Here is a 19254-nt window from a genome sequence, read left to right on the forward strand (position 1 = left end):
CACGGAACTACAGGAAACGGTCTAACCCCCAGTAGAACACCCACCTGGTGTGGAAGTCAATATTGATACCTTGTTCAGGGTACATGTAAGCCATCGGTCTAAGAGTTAGCAGTGCCTGTTACCTCCGTAACGACCAATAGTATAAATTTTAACGTTTTGTCTCTTTTACTTTACATTGCTGCAAACTAAACGACGAGAGTAATAAACTTGTTTATATATGCTCAACTGTTGCCTGCTAGCGAGAATAACATTTGTTAATATACGTTAAATGAGCTAAACTATCTCGCCTCCTGGCGAAAATAGCATTCTTTTTTCTTTTTTTGTACAGTAGTGAATTCCACAGTCACCTGCCGACGAGAGTTAAATAATGTTACATTCACCGAACTAAACACCTTGATTATTTTCTGTATAGTTAACTATTAGTAACAGACTGAATTTAAAACTAAAGCTACGAGAAATTGACGACGTTCGACATTCTTGGTACATAAGCTACACGTGCAGTAGAGTTTGGAACTCTTAGTTTCACGGCAAACGTGGAAGAACATAGGTCGCTTTACTACGTTGAATATAACCGTTTAAACCCAATAAGTTGTGTCATATAGTCTCAAATAACAAATCTCATTTTCTTTTTTTTCCACTAAAACTTATTGTTTCTTACAAAACGTATAGCTAAGAAGTCAAATCAAATGTTAGATGTTAGTTAAAGTCTAAATAATTCTTTGTAATTAAGCACAAAGCTACACAAATGGGCCATCTGTGTTCTACCCACCAGAGATATCAAAACCCGATTTCTAGAGCTGTAAGTCCTTAGACATGCCACTGTGCGAACACTAAACAACTCACTATATGGTGTTGTAGATCCGTTACTTACTTTATTGAGAGACATCTGGTTACCAAACTGTTCTTCTTTATTTTTGTTATGTTTATTATTAAATCATTACTAAAATATTCGCTGAATTTTTAATACAAATAGGGACAAAAAGGTCCCCGATTGTGTTACACTGAAACGTCTAATCATATACATTACCAGTTAGAAAAATCCACAAACATATTGCATTTCCAAATTTGTGTCTTAAAAAAAAAAAATGAAACACTTGTTAAACTTCTGAAACGTTGATGTTTTGTGTCATAATAACATCTTGAAAATCTGTCCTTTATCGCTAATTTCGAAGTACGTTTCTGACTTGGTTATCGCAATCTTTTGGAGACGCTCCTACGCGCGCTTCTCGACAGAAACACACATTCTTTCTTAGATCATCTTTTCGCGTTATTTTACGTCATTGTTTCCAAGCGGTTACAAGGCGACCTTCGGAACGCGAGTACGCTTGTACGATTCGACAGATTTCTTCATAACCTCAAAGTGGCTACGTTGTCATTTTATCGAGTAATCATTATGCCCTGTTTATTTAATATATAAAGTCACCAACGTATTTGGATGTGTGATTCATTGAGAAAAATTAAGATAATTCGAATGAGTTATTTCAAAGAAACATCACATAGCTGTTACTTCTTTTTTAAAGAGGGGGTTGGGTATCACGTATTATTATTATTTTCTTTGTTTATCGCAATTAATAAGGGAAAGTTTGCGTAAAAATAAGCAGAAAAATTGTGATAATAAAAGTCACGCCAGAGCGCTGCAATGAATGGATAAAACAGGTTTGGAAAACGACGAAAATGAACTCGAAGTTATGTGGAAACAGTCGACCTTCATCTTGCCCGTGACGGGAATTTGATGTCGATGGCCGGACATTGCCTTTCTCCGCAGGGAGACTAAGTGAGAAGGTGACGTTAAATTGCCAGCCGTTTTTTCTTTTCGCTTCGACTCAGTGTCGTATAAGACGTAAATATCTCTTCATCGCGTTTAAATTCTTTGAAGAAAAAAAATCCCCGACTTGTATAGTATTAATAAACGTATAATATGATTCACATTTCCGCCAATAGCCCCTCACACCACAGCGATAGACGGTTGTTTTTAACTCGCGGCTTGAAACCGTTTTGGTCTCTTAAAGTTTCATGGAACGTTATTTAAAAATTCAGTGAAATTAACTCCTATATCCAGCTGATACTTTCCCACGAAAGGCACAAAACCTCCCCAGAGAAACTACCTCGTGTTTTCTCTACACAAACACAAAAGTAAAGTTGTTTCTAATACCCATTCAGCTGCTATATTCCTATATTCACGAAATGCAAGATAATATGTTCACACGCGAAGATTGTAGCAAAAAATTATTTCCTGCACGTGTTCATTGCTAGCTAACCATGCAGCTTAAAGTTAGTTTAGCAATAAGTTTAAGGGTTTATAACACTAAAATAGGAAGTTCGAACTCTTTAGTGAGCTCAGTGTAGATAACCCATTGTTCATTTTTGCACTTAACCACAAGCGATAAACAAAGTTTATGATATACAGCAAAGATGTATTATGATGTGTATTAAAAGGTTGTTATACATCTGCCATTTTATGGTTATGTAAAGGTATGTAGATAAGATGATATTGGTGGGTTAACATTTGCTCACCAGAGGTCTCTGAACGAATAAAATCAACTGGCAAAGCACCCACCGCCAATTCTTGGGCTGCTCTTTTTTTTTTTTAACCAAACAGTGGCATTTCACTATCACTTTTATACTACAAACTTGACTCAAAAGTACGGAACGCATTTACGGGACAACGGATTGCGGACCATTAGCATTATACCTACCATTTCATCTGTTGCTGCCACATTACTTCTAATAGACTGATGTGCAAAAATTGCTTTCTTTGCAAAGAAGACACTAATTTGTTTAGAAAGATAACTACTTTCTTTCGTTTTTATAAAAGTGAGTTAATTTTAGACATCCTATATTTTTATCCGAAGTAATTTAATGTGTCTCCATGAACGAACAAAATTATGAACAACGCACGTTCATCTACTATAGGCCCAGCATGGCCAGGTGGGTAAGGCACCTCGACTCTTAATCCGAGGGTCGCGGGTTCGAATCCCCGTCACACCAAACATGCTCGCTCTTTCAGCCGTGGGAGCGTTATAATTTTTGGTCAATCCCACTATTCGTTGGTAAAAAGAGTAGCCCAAGAGTTGTCAGTGGGTGGTGATGACTAGCTGCCTTCCCTCTAGTCTTACGCTGCTAAATTAGGGACGGCTAGCGCAGATAGCCCTCGTGTAGCTTTGCTCGAAATTCAAAAGAAACAAAACCCACCCTCCACTACATGTGGGTAGATAACTTCGCAAGTAATTATTTTCCAGCATTGCCAATAGATGGCAGGCATATAATTTGTGATATGATTCCATTGCGGTATATTTAAGACTACTATTAGCATAATACGTAAGTACTGTTAATTGTACGTATGTCCAATTCATTTACCAGTCTATTCCGATTGTACCGTGATAAGACGCTGTCGAAAACAGAGAGGGCTTTCTTTTTTTGTTACATTATTTATGAAACTTGAATCAACAAGTTTTAAAGGGGTGAACGAACCTTGTATCTTTCCTTACGTTTAAATTATGTATGACTGAGTGAAAAAAAATCCATCCAATAAATCTCTTTCGCGTGTTTTTTTTTTGTTTGTTTTTTAAATTCTTATTAAGTCGGTGAATATTGACGTCAACTTTGGTTCAGTAATACATGAACTATTAGTTGCCAATACTTTGATAAAATAAGTTCCCGAAAATTACGTAAAAAACAGAAGAATGTAATACTTCTATAAAAGAAAAAGTAACTTTACGTTCGCTACATTATTGTAAATTAAATGCATGGCCACCTGTATATACAATCATTTTTCTGGTTCCGTAGTGAGCTGGCAGATTTGGGAAAGAAGTTTGGAATTTCGCACAAAGCTAAACGAGAGCTATTTGCGTTCGTTGTCAATAGTAGTTACCACTGACTCTTGGAATACTCTTTTTACCTGAGACTAGGAGTATTTGACCGTCCCATTTTGGGAGTGTGGGGAATTCGAACCCGCGACCCTCAGATTGCGAATCAAGCGCTCTCATCACCCAGCCATGCTGTATAAAGGTTAGTAATTTTGTTATTTTTGAATTAAGAAAGTGATTAATTTTGTCGTATATAAGTTCTTTTAAAATCTGTGTTCAGGTGGTTTATTTTCACTAAAAAAAAACGGTAATATTTTAAAAGCTTCTCTCAGCAATCATTTTATAAATTCTTATTTTGTATAAATTCGTTTTAGTAGTATCAAGCAATAAATAGATATATGAGCGTATAGGCTTGCTAATATAAGTATGGCTAAACCTGGAATAAGCACTGGCTAAATGTTATATGTTTATACCATCAACCATTCTGTCTGCCCTCGTGGTACGTGATCCTGCACAACACCCCCTCCCGTCTCCCACGTGCTGCGTCTTTCTCATGATGACGTCTTTGTAAAGGTATACGTTCTACAGTATCATACCGTGGTCGCGCGCCCACGTCGTGTAGAGCGCATGGAAAGTGAAATTGAGTACACCATTCATAAAAAGTGACAACATGAACTCAGTGTAATGAATGAATGAAGCATAAGCTCGTGCGAGTTGAATGAAAAAAGTTCCAACACCCGATTTACACATCGCCAATGAATACATCCGATTTAAACGGTTAAAAGACATGTCATTTGTCTGTTTTTTTATGTGTTAGCTTTGTAAAGACATGCATTATTGGTCTGTTGATGTGTAGGCTATCTGTATTAAAACATACACAAAAAATAGAACATTATTCATCAACAGTATGAAGTCAACACCAAAAGTAAACCTTGTCATACAGTATGTCTACACCATAAAAAAATGGACATCATCATCAGGTGACCTTGTCCTTTAACATCAGATTTGTAGCAGACACAATGCTTCGAGAAACGAAAATATATCGAAGATTGTCTGTTCGTTTGTTTTTGAATTTCGCGCAAAGTTACACGACAGCTATCTGCGCTAGCCGTACCTAATTTAGCAGTGTAAGACTAAATAGAAGGCATCTAGTCATCACCACTCACCGCGAACTCTTGGGCTACTCTTTTACCAACGAATGGTGGGATTAATCGTCACATTATAACGCTCCAAGGCTGAACGGACGAACATGTTTGGTGTGACTGGAATTCGAACCCACGGCCCTCAGATTACGAGTGGAGTGCCTTAACCATCCGGCCATGCTGGTCTTATTTATAGATGGAAGTGAATCGGTTACTAATTACACTGATGACAGAGTTTGGATATGGATCGTACCTATGGCTTTAGTATTTGTAAAGAACTTGATCTATAACTAAACGTGAGTCTGTCACCAATACTTTCAGGTTTGGATGTGGATTGAATGTATGGTTTTAGAAGTCAACATATAAATTTCAAGTACTTGCTGCCATAAAGTTTGGATATACTGAATTTAACCGTTGTAAGATATATATATTAATTAAATGGAATGAATTTTAAGATACAAATATTCGTATGATCTAGGTTATCTCGAAGTCGCCCCGAAACAGAAATTCAAAATGGCACAGACTACTGGGGACAAGAAATTAAAGTCCTTAATATAAGCAAAGGTTTGAAACGGCATATGCTTCCGTCTATAGAATGATCTTCACTTGTTGTTAGAGTTTATAAGTGTTTGTAACCAAACATTGCAGTGAACTTTAATATAATAATAGCTTTGGAATAGAACTTCGCAAAAGAGGTTACCAGAAACTACTCAAATACCAAAATATCTAGTTTGTTACTTTTTGTTTGTACGTGTACGACTAATACAACATTTTTGAAAGCATACATCTATATTGTTTGGTTTTGTACTGCCGTATTGAGGCCATGTGTGTAGCACACTTTATAAAGTAGATCTATAACCCGTTAACTTTTCCATGAGGAATGCGGAACACAAGGAAAAATATGAAATTAATGCTTTTTTTTCCAATGACTTTGATGGTGTTTGTATTTACAAACTCATTTAAGTACGTTTGTGTATTTCAAGAGTTTTGTATTGCTTACAATCGCTGCTGTAGGATTATTTGTTGTTTGTAAGACCCCAGGTTTACTGGTAAGCAGCAGGGGGCGCTGCTGTAAGAAGAACGTTATGTGTTTACTACAGGTATTTTGCCAAGCTATATACAGTCACATTTACAGGAGTCCATACCTTCTTATCTATACAAATAAATACTGCCGATACACAACATACATTTACAGAACGTAATGAATCGTCGATGTATCACCTTCTGGAACCTCGCGTTTCCACTCCCACAGTTGTAAGTTTGTTTTGTAATTGTTTTCTCTCGTAATCGGTTAGTTCAGACCGCTCCTCGTGTACCATATTCTGTTCTAGTTGGTGACAAATACTACGCCTAAACTCGTCCTTTAAATCAGCCCAAATTCTGGCAAATGATGGGATGAATAACGTGTAGGTAACAATGAAACTTGTAATAGGTACGTATTAGTAAAATTAAATAAATACATTTAAATGAGGTTAAATAAGTAAACAAAATCATGAGGAATGATTGCGTTAGAAACAGCAAATCCCAACCTCTGGTTAATTATATTATAACCATAATTTTTAAAGCCATAAATAAAACACATTAAAATTAAACAATTTCTAGTCTAATTGTGTTTCTTATGTGAGATTAGCGAATTGGAGGTTAAGACTCTTAGACGGTGTCTCCCCATCGCAATGTGGGTTCTACTTCTCATTCACCTCCAACACCTAGAATACATTTTATAATCCCACATCGTAGCTTGTACCTTAAGATCGTTTTTAAAATTGCAGCGTATTTTGTTTAACGTTTTTTTTCATTTTAATGTCTTTTGTTTTGTTTTGGCTTTTAAAAAATCCGATTTTATTTATATACATGTAACGTTAAGTCATGCTACGCATATAGATAAATGTAGTCCAGACAGCGTTTAAGCCATGTGTTTCACATTACAAGTAAGATTTATTACAGTAAGGACTATTTAAAATCCAGCAGAATGTTTTGCTACTGATAGTTAAATCTCAAATATTGTGGTTGAATTATTCACACGAGAGATCTACAAAGGTTTTACTAGTCTTATGGTCAAATCTCCAATATTATGGTCGAAGTATCCACACGAGAGGCCCACAAGTGTGTAGTACTATTCTTATAGCAAAGTATAGATAATCGTTGAAAGGTCGCTTAAAGATAAAAAGTTTAAACTCTGAAATTTTGTTGATACAAATATTCCTGAAGTTCAGTTATCCTCATGTTTATAATATTCATTCACCCTGAATACAGATGATTAAAATTTACTTCAAAGTTCCATTAGAGCGTCATGGTTTGATTTTAATCAGAAATTTTCTTGATTTTTTTTTCTGAAGATATAAAACGTTTTATCTTTCTACAGGCTGTTCAATCTAGAACACCACCCCTCAGTAGTAACCCCAGAATTAGATTTCATGGAGCACCACCCCTCAGTAGCAGCCCCTGGATTAGATCGATGTTGGAACTTCAATCCTTATGGCTAAATCGAATCTTTCCCTAGTAGTTCAACGTCACGTCTACAGGCTTATGATGCTAAAAATCGAGTTTCGATACCCGGTTATGGGCAGAGTACAGATTGTGTACCTTTGTGTTCAACGACAATTAAACAAAAAGATCAATGTTGGAGCTGAGGAGAAATCACCAATAACCTTACAGAGTTCTGGGTGTTTAATTTACAGAATTAATAATACTGGCTTTTATAGTAGCAGAAGTGTCGTAGAATGGGTTGCTAGCAGCCAGAGAAATATTGATGCCATCAATTTCCTCTCACTTATCTCCGTTTAATTTCATTAGAACGTTGAAACAATTATTTAATTAATTCAGTTAAAATGTTTTAAGCAATGGAAGTTTAAATTACTTAGTTGTCTCTGGTGTTACAAAACCATTCAAATTAAAACATTATTAAAATAAAAAATAGCTTTAAAATGTGTTAGATAAATTTCGGTCTACTTATCACTTGAATGCTGTTTGTGGAGGTTAAAAGATGCGATAGTTTTCTCAATATTTTCCACAGTCACACATAATTAAAAAGAGTTTCTGGCAATTCATTTTAATTAAGCTCACCCAGAACAAGTATGTAGTAATACATGATGCAGTTAACATTTTGCGTAAACCTACACTAGGGTGTAAACTGGCTCTAATTTGTAGGTGATAGATAAGAAGGAAGGCATTTAGTCTACGACTCTTGGGCTACCCTTTAGCAACGAATAGTGGGATTGATCTTTACATTATATTCCCCCACGGCTGAAAAAGCGAGCGAGTTCTACGATAGAACTCGAACCTGCAACCCTCGAGTGCCCTAAGCAGTTCATACTATTGTTTTTTTTTGTTTTTATACAAGGTAAATAAAAAATTGTGAATGTAAGAAGTTGCCAACAGGTATCGTAAAAGAAGTAAGAAAGTAAGACGACAGATATTATAAACATTGTCTACTCACACTTCAAGCTCCTATTCTGGCTCCTTGCCGTTACCTAGAAATACAGTTGGGTAAATAATCTTCATAGTATCTCGAGCCGGTTTCCTTACTTTTTCTTATGATTCCTATTTGCAGGTTTTTAAATTCCCATTTTTTTATTTATCTTGTTTTCTGGATTTTTTATTATCAACTATGGGCAAAAAATAACTTGATGTGGTAACTAACTTTATACATTGCAATAATAATAAAAAACATAGCTAGTAGCTAGCTATGCGGTTCATGATGATTTACTGTAGCTATTAACTACTTGCTCGCATTAATTCGAGATATAAAATGTTAAGCTGCAACTGAAGAATATTATGGAGATTTGACAATATAGTAAGTATTTATAATTTCTGTGTCACGAAAGTCTCTTCGGTCCGGCATAGCCAGGGGTTAGGGTGCTCAACTCGCAATCTAAGTTCGAATTGCTGTCTCAACAAACATGCACGTCCTTTCAACTGTGGGGGCGTTATAATGTTACGATGGGCATTGGTGACTAGCTGCCTTCCCTCTAGTTTTACACTGCTAAATTAGGGATGGCTAACGCAGATAGCCCTCGCGTAGCTTTGCGCGAAACTTAAAAAACAAACCCTTTGTATTTTGTGTTTAGTAGTAGATATTACATCATTAATGTTTTGTGCGTAGATATATATACCAAAGTTACGTTTCACTGAAACTGTAATGCGCTGTTTTTATCCTTCGCTAAATGATAGCTTTATTTGTGTGTCGATTAAATATACATGCATATTTTGTGCGTACATATATGTATATATGAGTTTGTTTATTTTTGAATTTCGCACAAAGCTACATGAAAGCTATTTGCGCTAGCTCTCCCTAATTTAGCAGTGTAAGACAAGAGGGAAGGAAGCTAGTCACCAATGCCCACCGCCAACTCTTGGGCTACTCTTTCACCAACGAATAGTGGGATTGACCGTAACATTATAACGTCCTCACGGCTGCAAGGGCGAGCATGTTTGGCGGGACTGAAATTCGAACCCGCAACCCTCAGCTTGCGAGCCAAGTGCTTCAACCACCTGGCCATATATGTAAGAGAGAGAGAGAGACACACCTCTTGTCTCTAATAATCTGGGATCGGTGTTATTATATAATCTCTAACTGCTTTCTAGATTTAAGTTTTAGCCAAAACGTTTTTGATTTTTGCCATCAACCCAAAACCTCCTTATGACAGAACAGTGAAGATAAATATTTTCTGTTTGTTTTCTCTTCAAACCTCTTCCCAACATTTGTTTTTTCCTTGTAAATTTGTCTGTGATTGGTTACACGAGGTCTACCTTCATTCGCAATGTAACTTTAAGGGAAGGCAATTAGCCAACATCACCCACATCCCGTTCTTGTGTTATTTTCAACTGACCGAATAAGTCTGTACGGTCCCAAACTGCGAAACATGTTTCTCCAGCGAAGGGATGTGAACTGGACTTCTCGCGATTCAAAATCTGAGCTGGCAATCGCTAGGCCGTTGCTGAAATAAACACAACTCACGATATTTTACACGTGAACAGAGATTAAGTTTCGAGTACAATTACGGCTAACAGATCTTCATTCCTGGATTGTGCATCGTTCGTATATTCAGTAAAACAAACCCGTGTCAACTGCTGTGTTACAGATGTTGAAGAGACGCAACCTGTAGGCACGCCTTTTACATCATTACAGACTTTCACACCAGTTGCTGAGCATAGCACGAGATGATGAACCAAGTCTTGTGCGTGTGACAGCGGCTATTGTGAGATGTTGCCACCATCGAGGGAAATCTTGATATTATTTATTTGTAAATATTTTTGTTTCCAATAGATTTTGTAATATAAATGAAATTGTTTCTGCTAAATATATATACACGGGTACCCAAAATAAATTGATAACTAGTTGAATAGTTAGGTTATATCTTATCAGTATCTGGGTTAAGCGTCATTTTGATAGTTGCTATTAAACGTTATTACCTTAAAACAAAATGTGTTTGTGTCGTCTATTACTTAAAACGAAATCACGTTTTCTGCGTATTTTAAATATCAGGATACTATTCAAATTGTTTCTGTAAAGATCTAAAATCTTAAAACTGCACATGTGTGGTTTACATATGATTGAGAATGGCTTACCACAAATGGTGTAAGATGAACACAGAAACTGGTGAATAAAAAGGTTTTTATAAGAAAACTGTGGCGTCATTTTAACATATCGCTTGTGCTGTTTTTTTTTCTTTAGCTTATATAGTTATAACTGGAAACAATTTAGCGTCCTTCTTTTATATTACTTAAGTTTGTTTTGAATTTCGTACAAATCTACACAAGAGCTATCTGCTTTAGTAGTCCCTAATTTAGCAGTGTAAGACTAGAGGGAAGGCAGCTAGTCATCACCACCTACCGTCAACTCTTGGGCTACTATTTTACCATCGAATAGTGGGATTGACTGTCACATTATAACGCCCCCACGGCTGAAAGGGCAAGCATGTTTAGTGTGACGGGGTTTCGAACCCGTGACCCTCGGATTACTAGTCGAACGCCTTAACCCACCTGGCCATGCTATATAAATTTTAATGTTTTTGTATTTTTTGAATTGAGAAAATGGTTAATTTTGTCGTATATCAGTTCTTTTAAAACCTGTGTTGAGGTGTGTTTTTTTAAATGGATGTATTTTTATTGTATTATTTTGACTAAAAAGAATGGTAATATTTTTAAAGCTTCATTGATGGATCATTTTATGATTTTTATTTTGTTTATAAATTCGTTTTAGTACTATCCAGTGATATATATATATATAGTTGGATAGATACGAACGTATGGACTCGCTTATTCAAATATGGCTAAACCTGGAATAAGCACTGGATGAAAGACGGCTTGTTGTACTTTTATACGATAAACTACTCTGTTGCTTGCCCTCGTGAAATATGATCAGCCCAAGAGTTGAAACCGGGTGATGATGACTAACTGTCTTTCCTGTAATCGGTCAATGTTAAATTAGGGACGACTAGCACAGATATCCCTCGTCTAGCTTTGAAGTAAATTCGTAACAAGCTAAACTGTTACAGAGATTTATTAATCCTGCAAGTTATTTCATGAAACTTGCTACTTCTTTATTTTGTAGTATACTTTGTTTCTATTACAGCTCGCTGTGATGGAATTTATTAATAGTTGTTCACATAATTGTATACAAACTACAGATCTTAACATATATATGTGTTTGTGTGTTTTACCTAAATCTAGTTTAACGGTTAATTCACGAAACACTTCTGAAATGTTATGCTAACAACACGTACTGAGCGAATAAATGCGTGACTGCGAACGAGATGACATGCTGTACCACGAATGTGCATGTTTACGAACTTGTTGTTTTTTATATAAAAAAAAACATTAGGCTTAAAGTAAGTACAGAAGTTAACGTACAGGAGACTTTATAGCATTGTTACAATAATCAGATAAAGCTATCAGTAACAAAGCAACTGAATACTGGAAGCTGTGTGAACAATTAACTTATTAACCTGTCTAAAATTTAGAAAAATCCCAAATACGTGATAAACATTTTTTTATATATATGTTACTGTAGAAGCAGTGTGAAACGTCATTTTGAATTACGCATTTCTATTATTTTAAATTAGAAATACATTTCTACATTTCATAACTTTGCATTGGTTTGCTCGTTATTAGTCAGTTAAAAAAAAACACGATACGGGGCTTGTTGCCTTTTTAGTTATCGCCAATCTAGGCTGTCTGTAGCCCTTTCTGCACCTAATTTATGATAAACGCATTAGCTAAGGACGAATAAAGAATATAAAAACTGGAAATGAGAACTTTCTAGGACCACGTCTGATAGCTTATGCGTCTATCAGTATTTTTAGTTTTAGCTTGTTTCACATGTTTCCTTTTCCTTATATCGCAGATTATAAACTATTGAATGTATACTGTGCAAGTTCCGCCTAATCTCTAAATTTGTAGAAGATTCTCGAGATCAAGAATCAACCATAAAAGGTTTACGAGACACTAGCATGTTCTCTATTATTGTTCAACTTAAAAGAATCTCATGTGATTGGTATGTAAAACTGAAGTGCTCAGAGACAGATATAAATGTTCTGTCAGCTACAGTCAGTATACTATAAGCCTCGGAAGTTATAATTGTGATTTAACGCTTATTAACCGGAAAACTACAGATTTAGACCAGAAACGTTTAAAGATTTCGAACGTTACGAACCGTTCTGAGAATTAACTTCGAGCGGTAGTGTGTCTTCTAGGACATCAGATATCTTCCTCGGTAAAAAGTGAGCTTGTAAACCGCAATAGGCCAAACAAGAACAGAGCTTGTATATAAACCAATATTTTCAATAACTATTTAATAACCGTTATTATAATCGCATTATCACTTTTATATATTAAAATATTTTTGCGTTAAGAAAGAAAATTGCGTGTATCAATCTTGTTAGTAAATATAATAAATTTGATACATATCGAAATTCAATTAAATTTTAAATTAAAACTAAAATTCCCGGCTATTTGAAATTATGATACGTAACATAGTAATATAATAAATCGAAGACTCGCCTGAGATAAATTATAATACCTAACGCAGAATTTAAATCTGTGAGGTGAAAAAAAGGCCTAAGTATAATAAGTCTTCCCACCACGAATTAAAAGCTTTAATAACTACTTGCTAAGTACAAGACGGAGGAAGTGTTTTCACATCAACTACGTTAGTTTTTTGTTTTGTTTTTTACAACTCTCTTTAGAAAACTAGATACCAGCACTTTCATTATTAATGCTATTTCCAATATCATAAAACCAAGCATATATATCTCAGGGAAGTCTGAAGTGCAATTAGCACCTGTTTGAAAACATAAACAACACACACACACACACACACAAAATAAAGTAGATTTAATAAGATGGAAATTTAAGAAACCGTTACAGTAATTTTCTTGGGGAAATTGTGTTAGTAAAATCACTTACTCAACTCTCTTTTTTCACCACCAGATCGGTTTATTTTTACCTGTTTACCATCAGAAAGCATTAAATGATATAAAAATAAAGTCTGGTTTACTGGTTAACGCAGGACTGTGTGTATATCAGAAGAATCAAAGTTTGATTTACATTGCATTTTGTGTATGATATATATACCTTCAAACTACGAAATAATTGTGATCCTACTATTCAGTCCTTCTATCTTGATTAGAAATGACCTAAAGAGTCTGACCATCAAACCTATATGTCGTATAAGGTGCTACTAAGTTTCTACAGTTTCCATATTATCAAGCAGTATTAAAATTATCTAAGATTAGTCAATAATATGTAAACATTTTATCCAGTTATTGCAAATGTATACATAAGTTGTTTTACATACTTAATATTTTGTTTATTAGTTTATAATTTAAAGAACTAAAATCACTCACTGAAACAATAGGTTAGGGCTAATCTAACTAAACTGTGTCTATCTCATCGATACTGGCCTCACTGTCAAGCGAACCGCATTCAACTAACTGTAATTTTAACTTAAAAACGTACACAGTCTTTAATTTAAAACGGAGATACACACACATACATGTGTATCTATTTCCAATTGTATTTTATTTCCAATATATATTCACACTATACTACCACACTTCACTGAGAAGTAGGCCTGTTATAAATTTAGAAACAAAAACTAGGCCTTAGATGTTTTAGCGCTCACAGAGACTGTTATTGTCATTATTTTTATGTTTAAAAATAATTGTAAGCATGCTGCTAGAAAACAACCTTACCTAAGCAGTCAAATCACCTCTCTTCATAATTTTAGCGTATTTGTTGATGGGAATAAACAGACGATTTAGATTTACAAACAACTTTATTTTCACCAGCCATTTCTAGCTCTACCAATATCCTGTCATCACTGGCATTTCACAGGCGTTATTTAAATTCTTCAGAATAAACTACAAAGAGAAATAAATAAGTAATTTATGTTGTTGTTATTTCTGTTGGAAAAACTAGTGGTGTTAGTGCTGTTTTTGTATCTTTTTTGTTTTGTTTTAACCTTTTTTTTCACTGCAAATTGATTAATTGAAGGAATTAGCTTACCTTTTGAAGTGGATATTTTTCATTTACCAAATTAACGTGTTCAAGCCATTACAGCGTCAACGAGATACATTTCAGTTTTATTTCGAATTTCATATACTATATATTATATAATATTATATATATATTATATTATTTATATATTATATAAAAAGGTAACTGATCGATAACAAATTATAGAGTATTAACGAAATTTAAAGTGGATTGCAATTTATTTTGTTTTATAAACAACACAGACTTTAGAATTAAATATTTTGAATTTACTTTAATTTTTCAAGGGTTACTTTGGTATAGATACTACATTTTCTGCTGAAACATTGATTTTTTACAAACTAATCTCGATGTATGTTACTCCGATATATATAAAAAAATCATTTTGTTTTTGTTGTACCTGCAAAATTTAAATATCTACCATTTTTTTCGAAATTAGAGTAATAAGTTTTTCAATCTTTGAATAGTTATTTTTTTATGAATCCCCCAGTAAATCGGCAAGAAATTCAAGAAATTAAAATACCTATAACGCTAAAATACGGGGTTAAATTACCCGTGGTAAACAGAGCAGAAATAGTCTGTTGCATAGCTTTTCGCTAAAGAATGCAATGTACCGACAACCGTAAACTCACACATTCAAATTCCGAGCGTACTACTACTATGCCACTTTTTCTTTGTTGGTAAGCACAATGCTATACAATGGCATATCTGTGTTCTGCCCAACACTGGTATCGAAATCCGGTTTCTAGCGTTTGAAGTCCACAGACATACCGCTGCGCTAGTGGGTATATGCCATTACTTTCTCTGTGATATCAAAAGTTCAAATTCCTTACAAAAGGAGAAAGACCGAGTGTAGAATTTCGTCGCGATATTTACACATCTCAACATTAAGCCAGTGGTGTTGTTTACATCTAATCACATTCATCCGCTAGGTTGCGCTGCAACTCGGTAATTCTTCAGGATCAATTTAATAAAACTTCAAATTTGCTGCAAATACAAATGTACCAAAGTCAGACCCTTGTCATAAAATATGTTTCTTATCATTAAACACATAAAACGGAAAATGGCTTTCTTTTTACATAACTCAAGATCAAATAATTCTCTATGTATAAACTACATACAGTTATGTACATGTTTGAAAGGTTAAAATTCTAGCCACCAGGTGGAATTGCAGTTTCGTTAACCCTAAAGTTACCATTTCCTTATTTAACAATTTTGAAACTGACTGAACTTGTATGAATGAAACGCAATATGCGTACTACGTGTGAAAAACCAAATGTTTCTGTTTATTACCAACGGACGCCACAGTTGTTCAAAATACCCAAAAGTGAAAGAATAAAGTGACAGATAATTATAGTTCCGGTTGCCAGGAGCATCATAAATTGAACTCTAGTATACATTTTTTTGCTTAAATAGAAATTACAGGAGTCAATGCTCTTGTTTGATGACATATAGCGACACTACTTTGGAGTAAAGTTAACTATTATATATACATTTTCCCCTCCCGTGTGAGATAAAAAATGTGAACAGTTTTGAAATAATAACAATATATTTTTATCCAATAAATTATGTACTTACGTAACTTATTACAGATACTCCCAAACCGGCGACTGTACTGTTTTTTTGGAATTTCGCGCAAAGCTATACGAGGGCTATCTGCGCAAGCCGTCCCGAATTTATCAGTGTAAGACAAGAGGGAAGACAGCTAGTCATCAACGCCCACCGGCAACTCTTGGAATACTCTTTTGTCAACGAATAATTAGATTGACTGTCACATTATAATGCCCCCACGGCTGAAATGGCGAGCATGTTTGATGTGACGGGGATTCGAACCCGCTACCCTAGATTACGAGTCGAACGCCTTAACCCACCTGGCCATGTCGGGCCTGCAGGCGATTGTAATGAAGTATGGGAGAGACCAGAGCAATTACATAGTACACTTTAGGAAACCAATACCTATAGATTCATGGAAGAAAAGGGACACCAATGAGAATACGAAATATTTTTGTGGGGAATAAGCTTATGTTTAGAAAGTTAGGGAACCCATGCTTTATTAAAAAAACAAGAGTGAAACTGAATCCAGAATGTTAGCTATGTTAGTGTTATTCATTCTTAATACACACCATAAATATATCTAGGTTCTAACACTTCATGCTTCTTATTATTTAATAATAAAGCATCATCAAAAATATGAAACTCTTACTAAAAACAATCTTGAAACGGTGTATAGCTAGTTACTCGAAACACATTTCTGATGGTGAAAGTTATCATAGCATTACACATTATAAATAGATGATTGTTGAGTTTAGAAAATAAACAAATAAGTGCATAATGTATAAAAATCACAGTCTAATTAGTACCACTTTCGTTACTAACATACAGTGAAAGAAAATTAATGATAAAGCAGTCTACAGACATGTTTTTTCGAGTTAACCCCTTACCCGGCAGGTTCAAATCCCTATCACACCAAACATGTTCGCAATTCAGCCGTGCGGGTGTTATAATGTGACGTTTAATCCAACTATTCGTTCGTAAAAGAGTAGCCCAAGAGTTGGCGGTGGATGGTGATGACTAGCTGCCTTTCCTCTATTCTTACACTGCTAATTTAAGGACGGCTAGGGCAGATAGCCTTTGTGTAGCTTTGCGAAATATTCAAAATAAACAAACAAATAATCGAGTTAACCCTAGTGTGTGGCCGAGAAGGTTGCTCTAGGTGGAATGTCCATCATCCAGAGTGGCAGTGTGGACTATTAACAATGACACCAATACCATTCGTGGTGTTCAAGGAAAATCGAAATTCCGTCTCCAAAATTGTTTCGAATTAAAAGGACAGCACGTGAAACACATTCCGTAAAATTTGTTGAAGGAGTCGAAAAATGATAGTCTGTTAATAACGACTTTATAATAACTGGACCAAACCTATAATGTACTACTGAACTATCGGTTAACCAAACACTTAAACAAACAAACTGTATTTATGTAACACACATTAACCCTTTCTGGACGACTTTTTAAACTAGAAACTATGTGTATATGACGTAAATGACGTTTTCTGCGTTTCTAACAATTTTTCCACGCGGTTCCTAAAATTGAAATAAGGGGTACATATGTTCTTACAGGCATTGTTTTGGGATTACTGGTTCCCGAACCTCCCTCCCTTCTGTGGCTCAGAAATAAGTCTGAAGGCTTGATACTAATGGTAGAAACAGCACAGATAAATCACAGCGCAGCTTTATGGTTAACAACAAATAAACAAACGGACAAAAATACATACGTTCTAACAGCTGTTTATGAAAACATTTATCTTAATGCCCAAAATAAACGACCGTATAACACCAGATTTTATTATTTTTCTTTTACTAGGTTCTCAGATCCGGCATGGCCAGGTGGTTAAGGCACTCAACTCGTAATCTGAGGGTCTCGTGGCCTCAGAATGTGATTTGATTTTTGTGACAGTGAGAAAAGAATGGATAGCCCACAGAACTATTGTCTAGCACGATTATTGCCTGGCCATCTTGATAAGGACTTTGAAATCCGTTCTGTTGACAGCTGGTTGGAAAGGTTAATTAATTTAAAGTGAACTATTTACAGAAGTTTTTTAAAGAACCGAAAACAACTTAGAGGCCTTTTTTTTTTTACTTTCGCCTTTTGGTGATATCAACTAGAAGTCCCAGGGCCATTAGTCTGAAACTTAGTAAAACGTTTTGTTTTTTGTTGTTGTTGTTGTCACTATTAATATTCTGGATAAATCTTTTTACTGTTTTTAAAATTGGATCTTCAATTTTTCTACTGTATTTACTTTCTGTTTTTCCCATACTTGTTAATTTGACTACTGATACGTGACTGAGAACAAAATAAAATGACTCCGTTAACGGATGTGACAAAAACTACAAACAGAACAAAAATGATTGTGGTTTGAAACTACTTAGCTCCTTTTTATATACAAACATTTTATTTTGTGGTCTTGACAAAATGAGTATTACTCTATGTAAACTTTAAGTACAATCGGTTGTCATGAGAACACAAGTTTGTGAAACAATCTAGGGATATATTAGGCCCTAAGATATATATTCAGATGAAAACATTTAACACTCGGAATATTACGGCTCGTAAAACCTTTTGAACACTCTCAAGGAAAACTGTGTTTAATTAAAGAACACTGGTCAACATCAACAAACCTTTCTATAGAAACCGTGGTTCTTGTTTCAAAGTTGACGGTTTAGTTTGCACCTCATTTTCAACGTAATAACCAAATAATCGTGTTCATGTTAAACTGAACTGATTACAAAGATAACGTAGAGCAAAACTGACAAGTGGGGTAACTTACAAAAATAACCCTTACTGAAACTGATATGGTTACTGTTTGCCGAAACAATTCAAACTGACGTTACAAAAATAACTCGGGATGCTTCAGTCGCGAAGCACATTCTGATAACATTCAAATAAGTTGGTAAACAACGATTTATAAGCACAATGGAAAGACTTTTCTTTGGGAGGCGTGTTTGTATTGAAGCACAATGCTACACAATGGGCTAATTGTGCTCTGCTATTACGGTTATCAAAACCAGTTTTCTAGCAGCGTAAACCCGCGGATATAATTTTGGGTTCAACATTTTCCCACATTCATAAAACAAACAAAAATAAATCACTTCATTATGCTTATAATTAATTTCTTTTTTCCTTCTGAAACTGAATGTGAAACGATACTTAAAACTTTTTTTTGTTTTTGAATTTCGCGCAAAGCTACACGAGGGCTATCTGCGTTAGCCGTCCCTAATTTAACAGTGTAAGTCTAGAGGGAAGGCAGCTAG

At 35.0% G+C, this 19254-nt stretch overlaps 1 protein-coding gene across 5 annotated transcripts in view; it reads left to right on the forward strand.

The window, feature by feature from the left end:
* LOC143247295 (soma ferritin-like) overlaps positions 1-19254 on the forward strand; it is an 83409-nt gene that overhangs the window by 47852 nt on the left and 16303 nt on the right. For 4 of the 5 annotated variants that reach the window (XM_076495086.1, XM_076495085.1, XM_076495087.1 and 1 more), the window contains one exon: positions 3787-4008. In XM_076495086.1, the coding sequence (XP_076351201.1) occupies positions 3996-4008 (13 nt within the window). In that variant the 5' untranslated portion in view covers positions 3787-3995. Of the gene's footprint in view, positions 1-1535; positions 1783-3786; positions 4009-19254 lie in introns of those variants that run through there. The other variant, XM_076495088.1, reaches the window with a different exon arrangement.

This window comes from Tachypleus tridentatus, chromosome 3, assembly GCF_004210375.1.
Source record: "Tachypleus tridentatus isolate NWPU-2018 chromosome 3, ASM421037v1, whole genome shotgun sequence".
Lineage (NCBI taxonomy): Eukaryota > Metazoa > Arthropoda > Merostomata > Xiphosura > Limulidae > Tachypleus > Tachypleus tridentatus.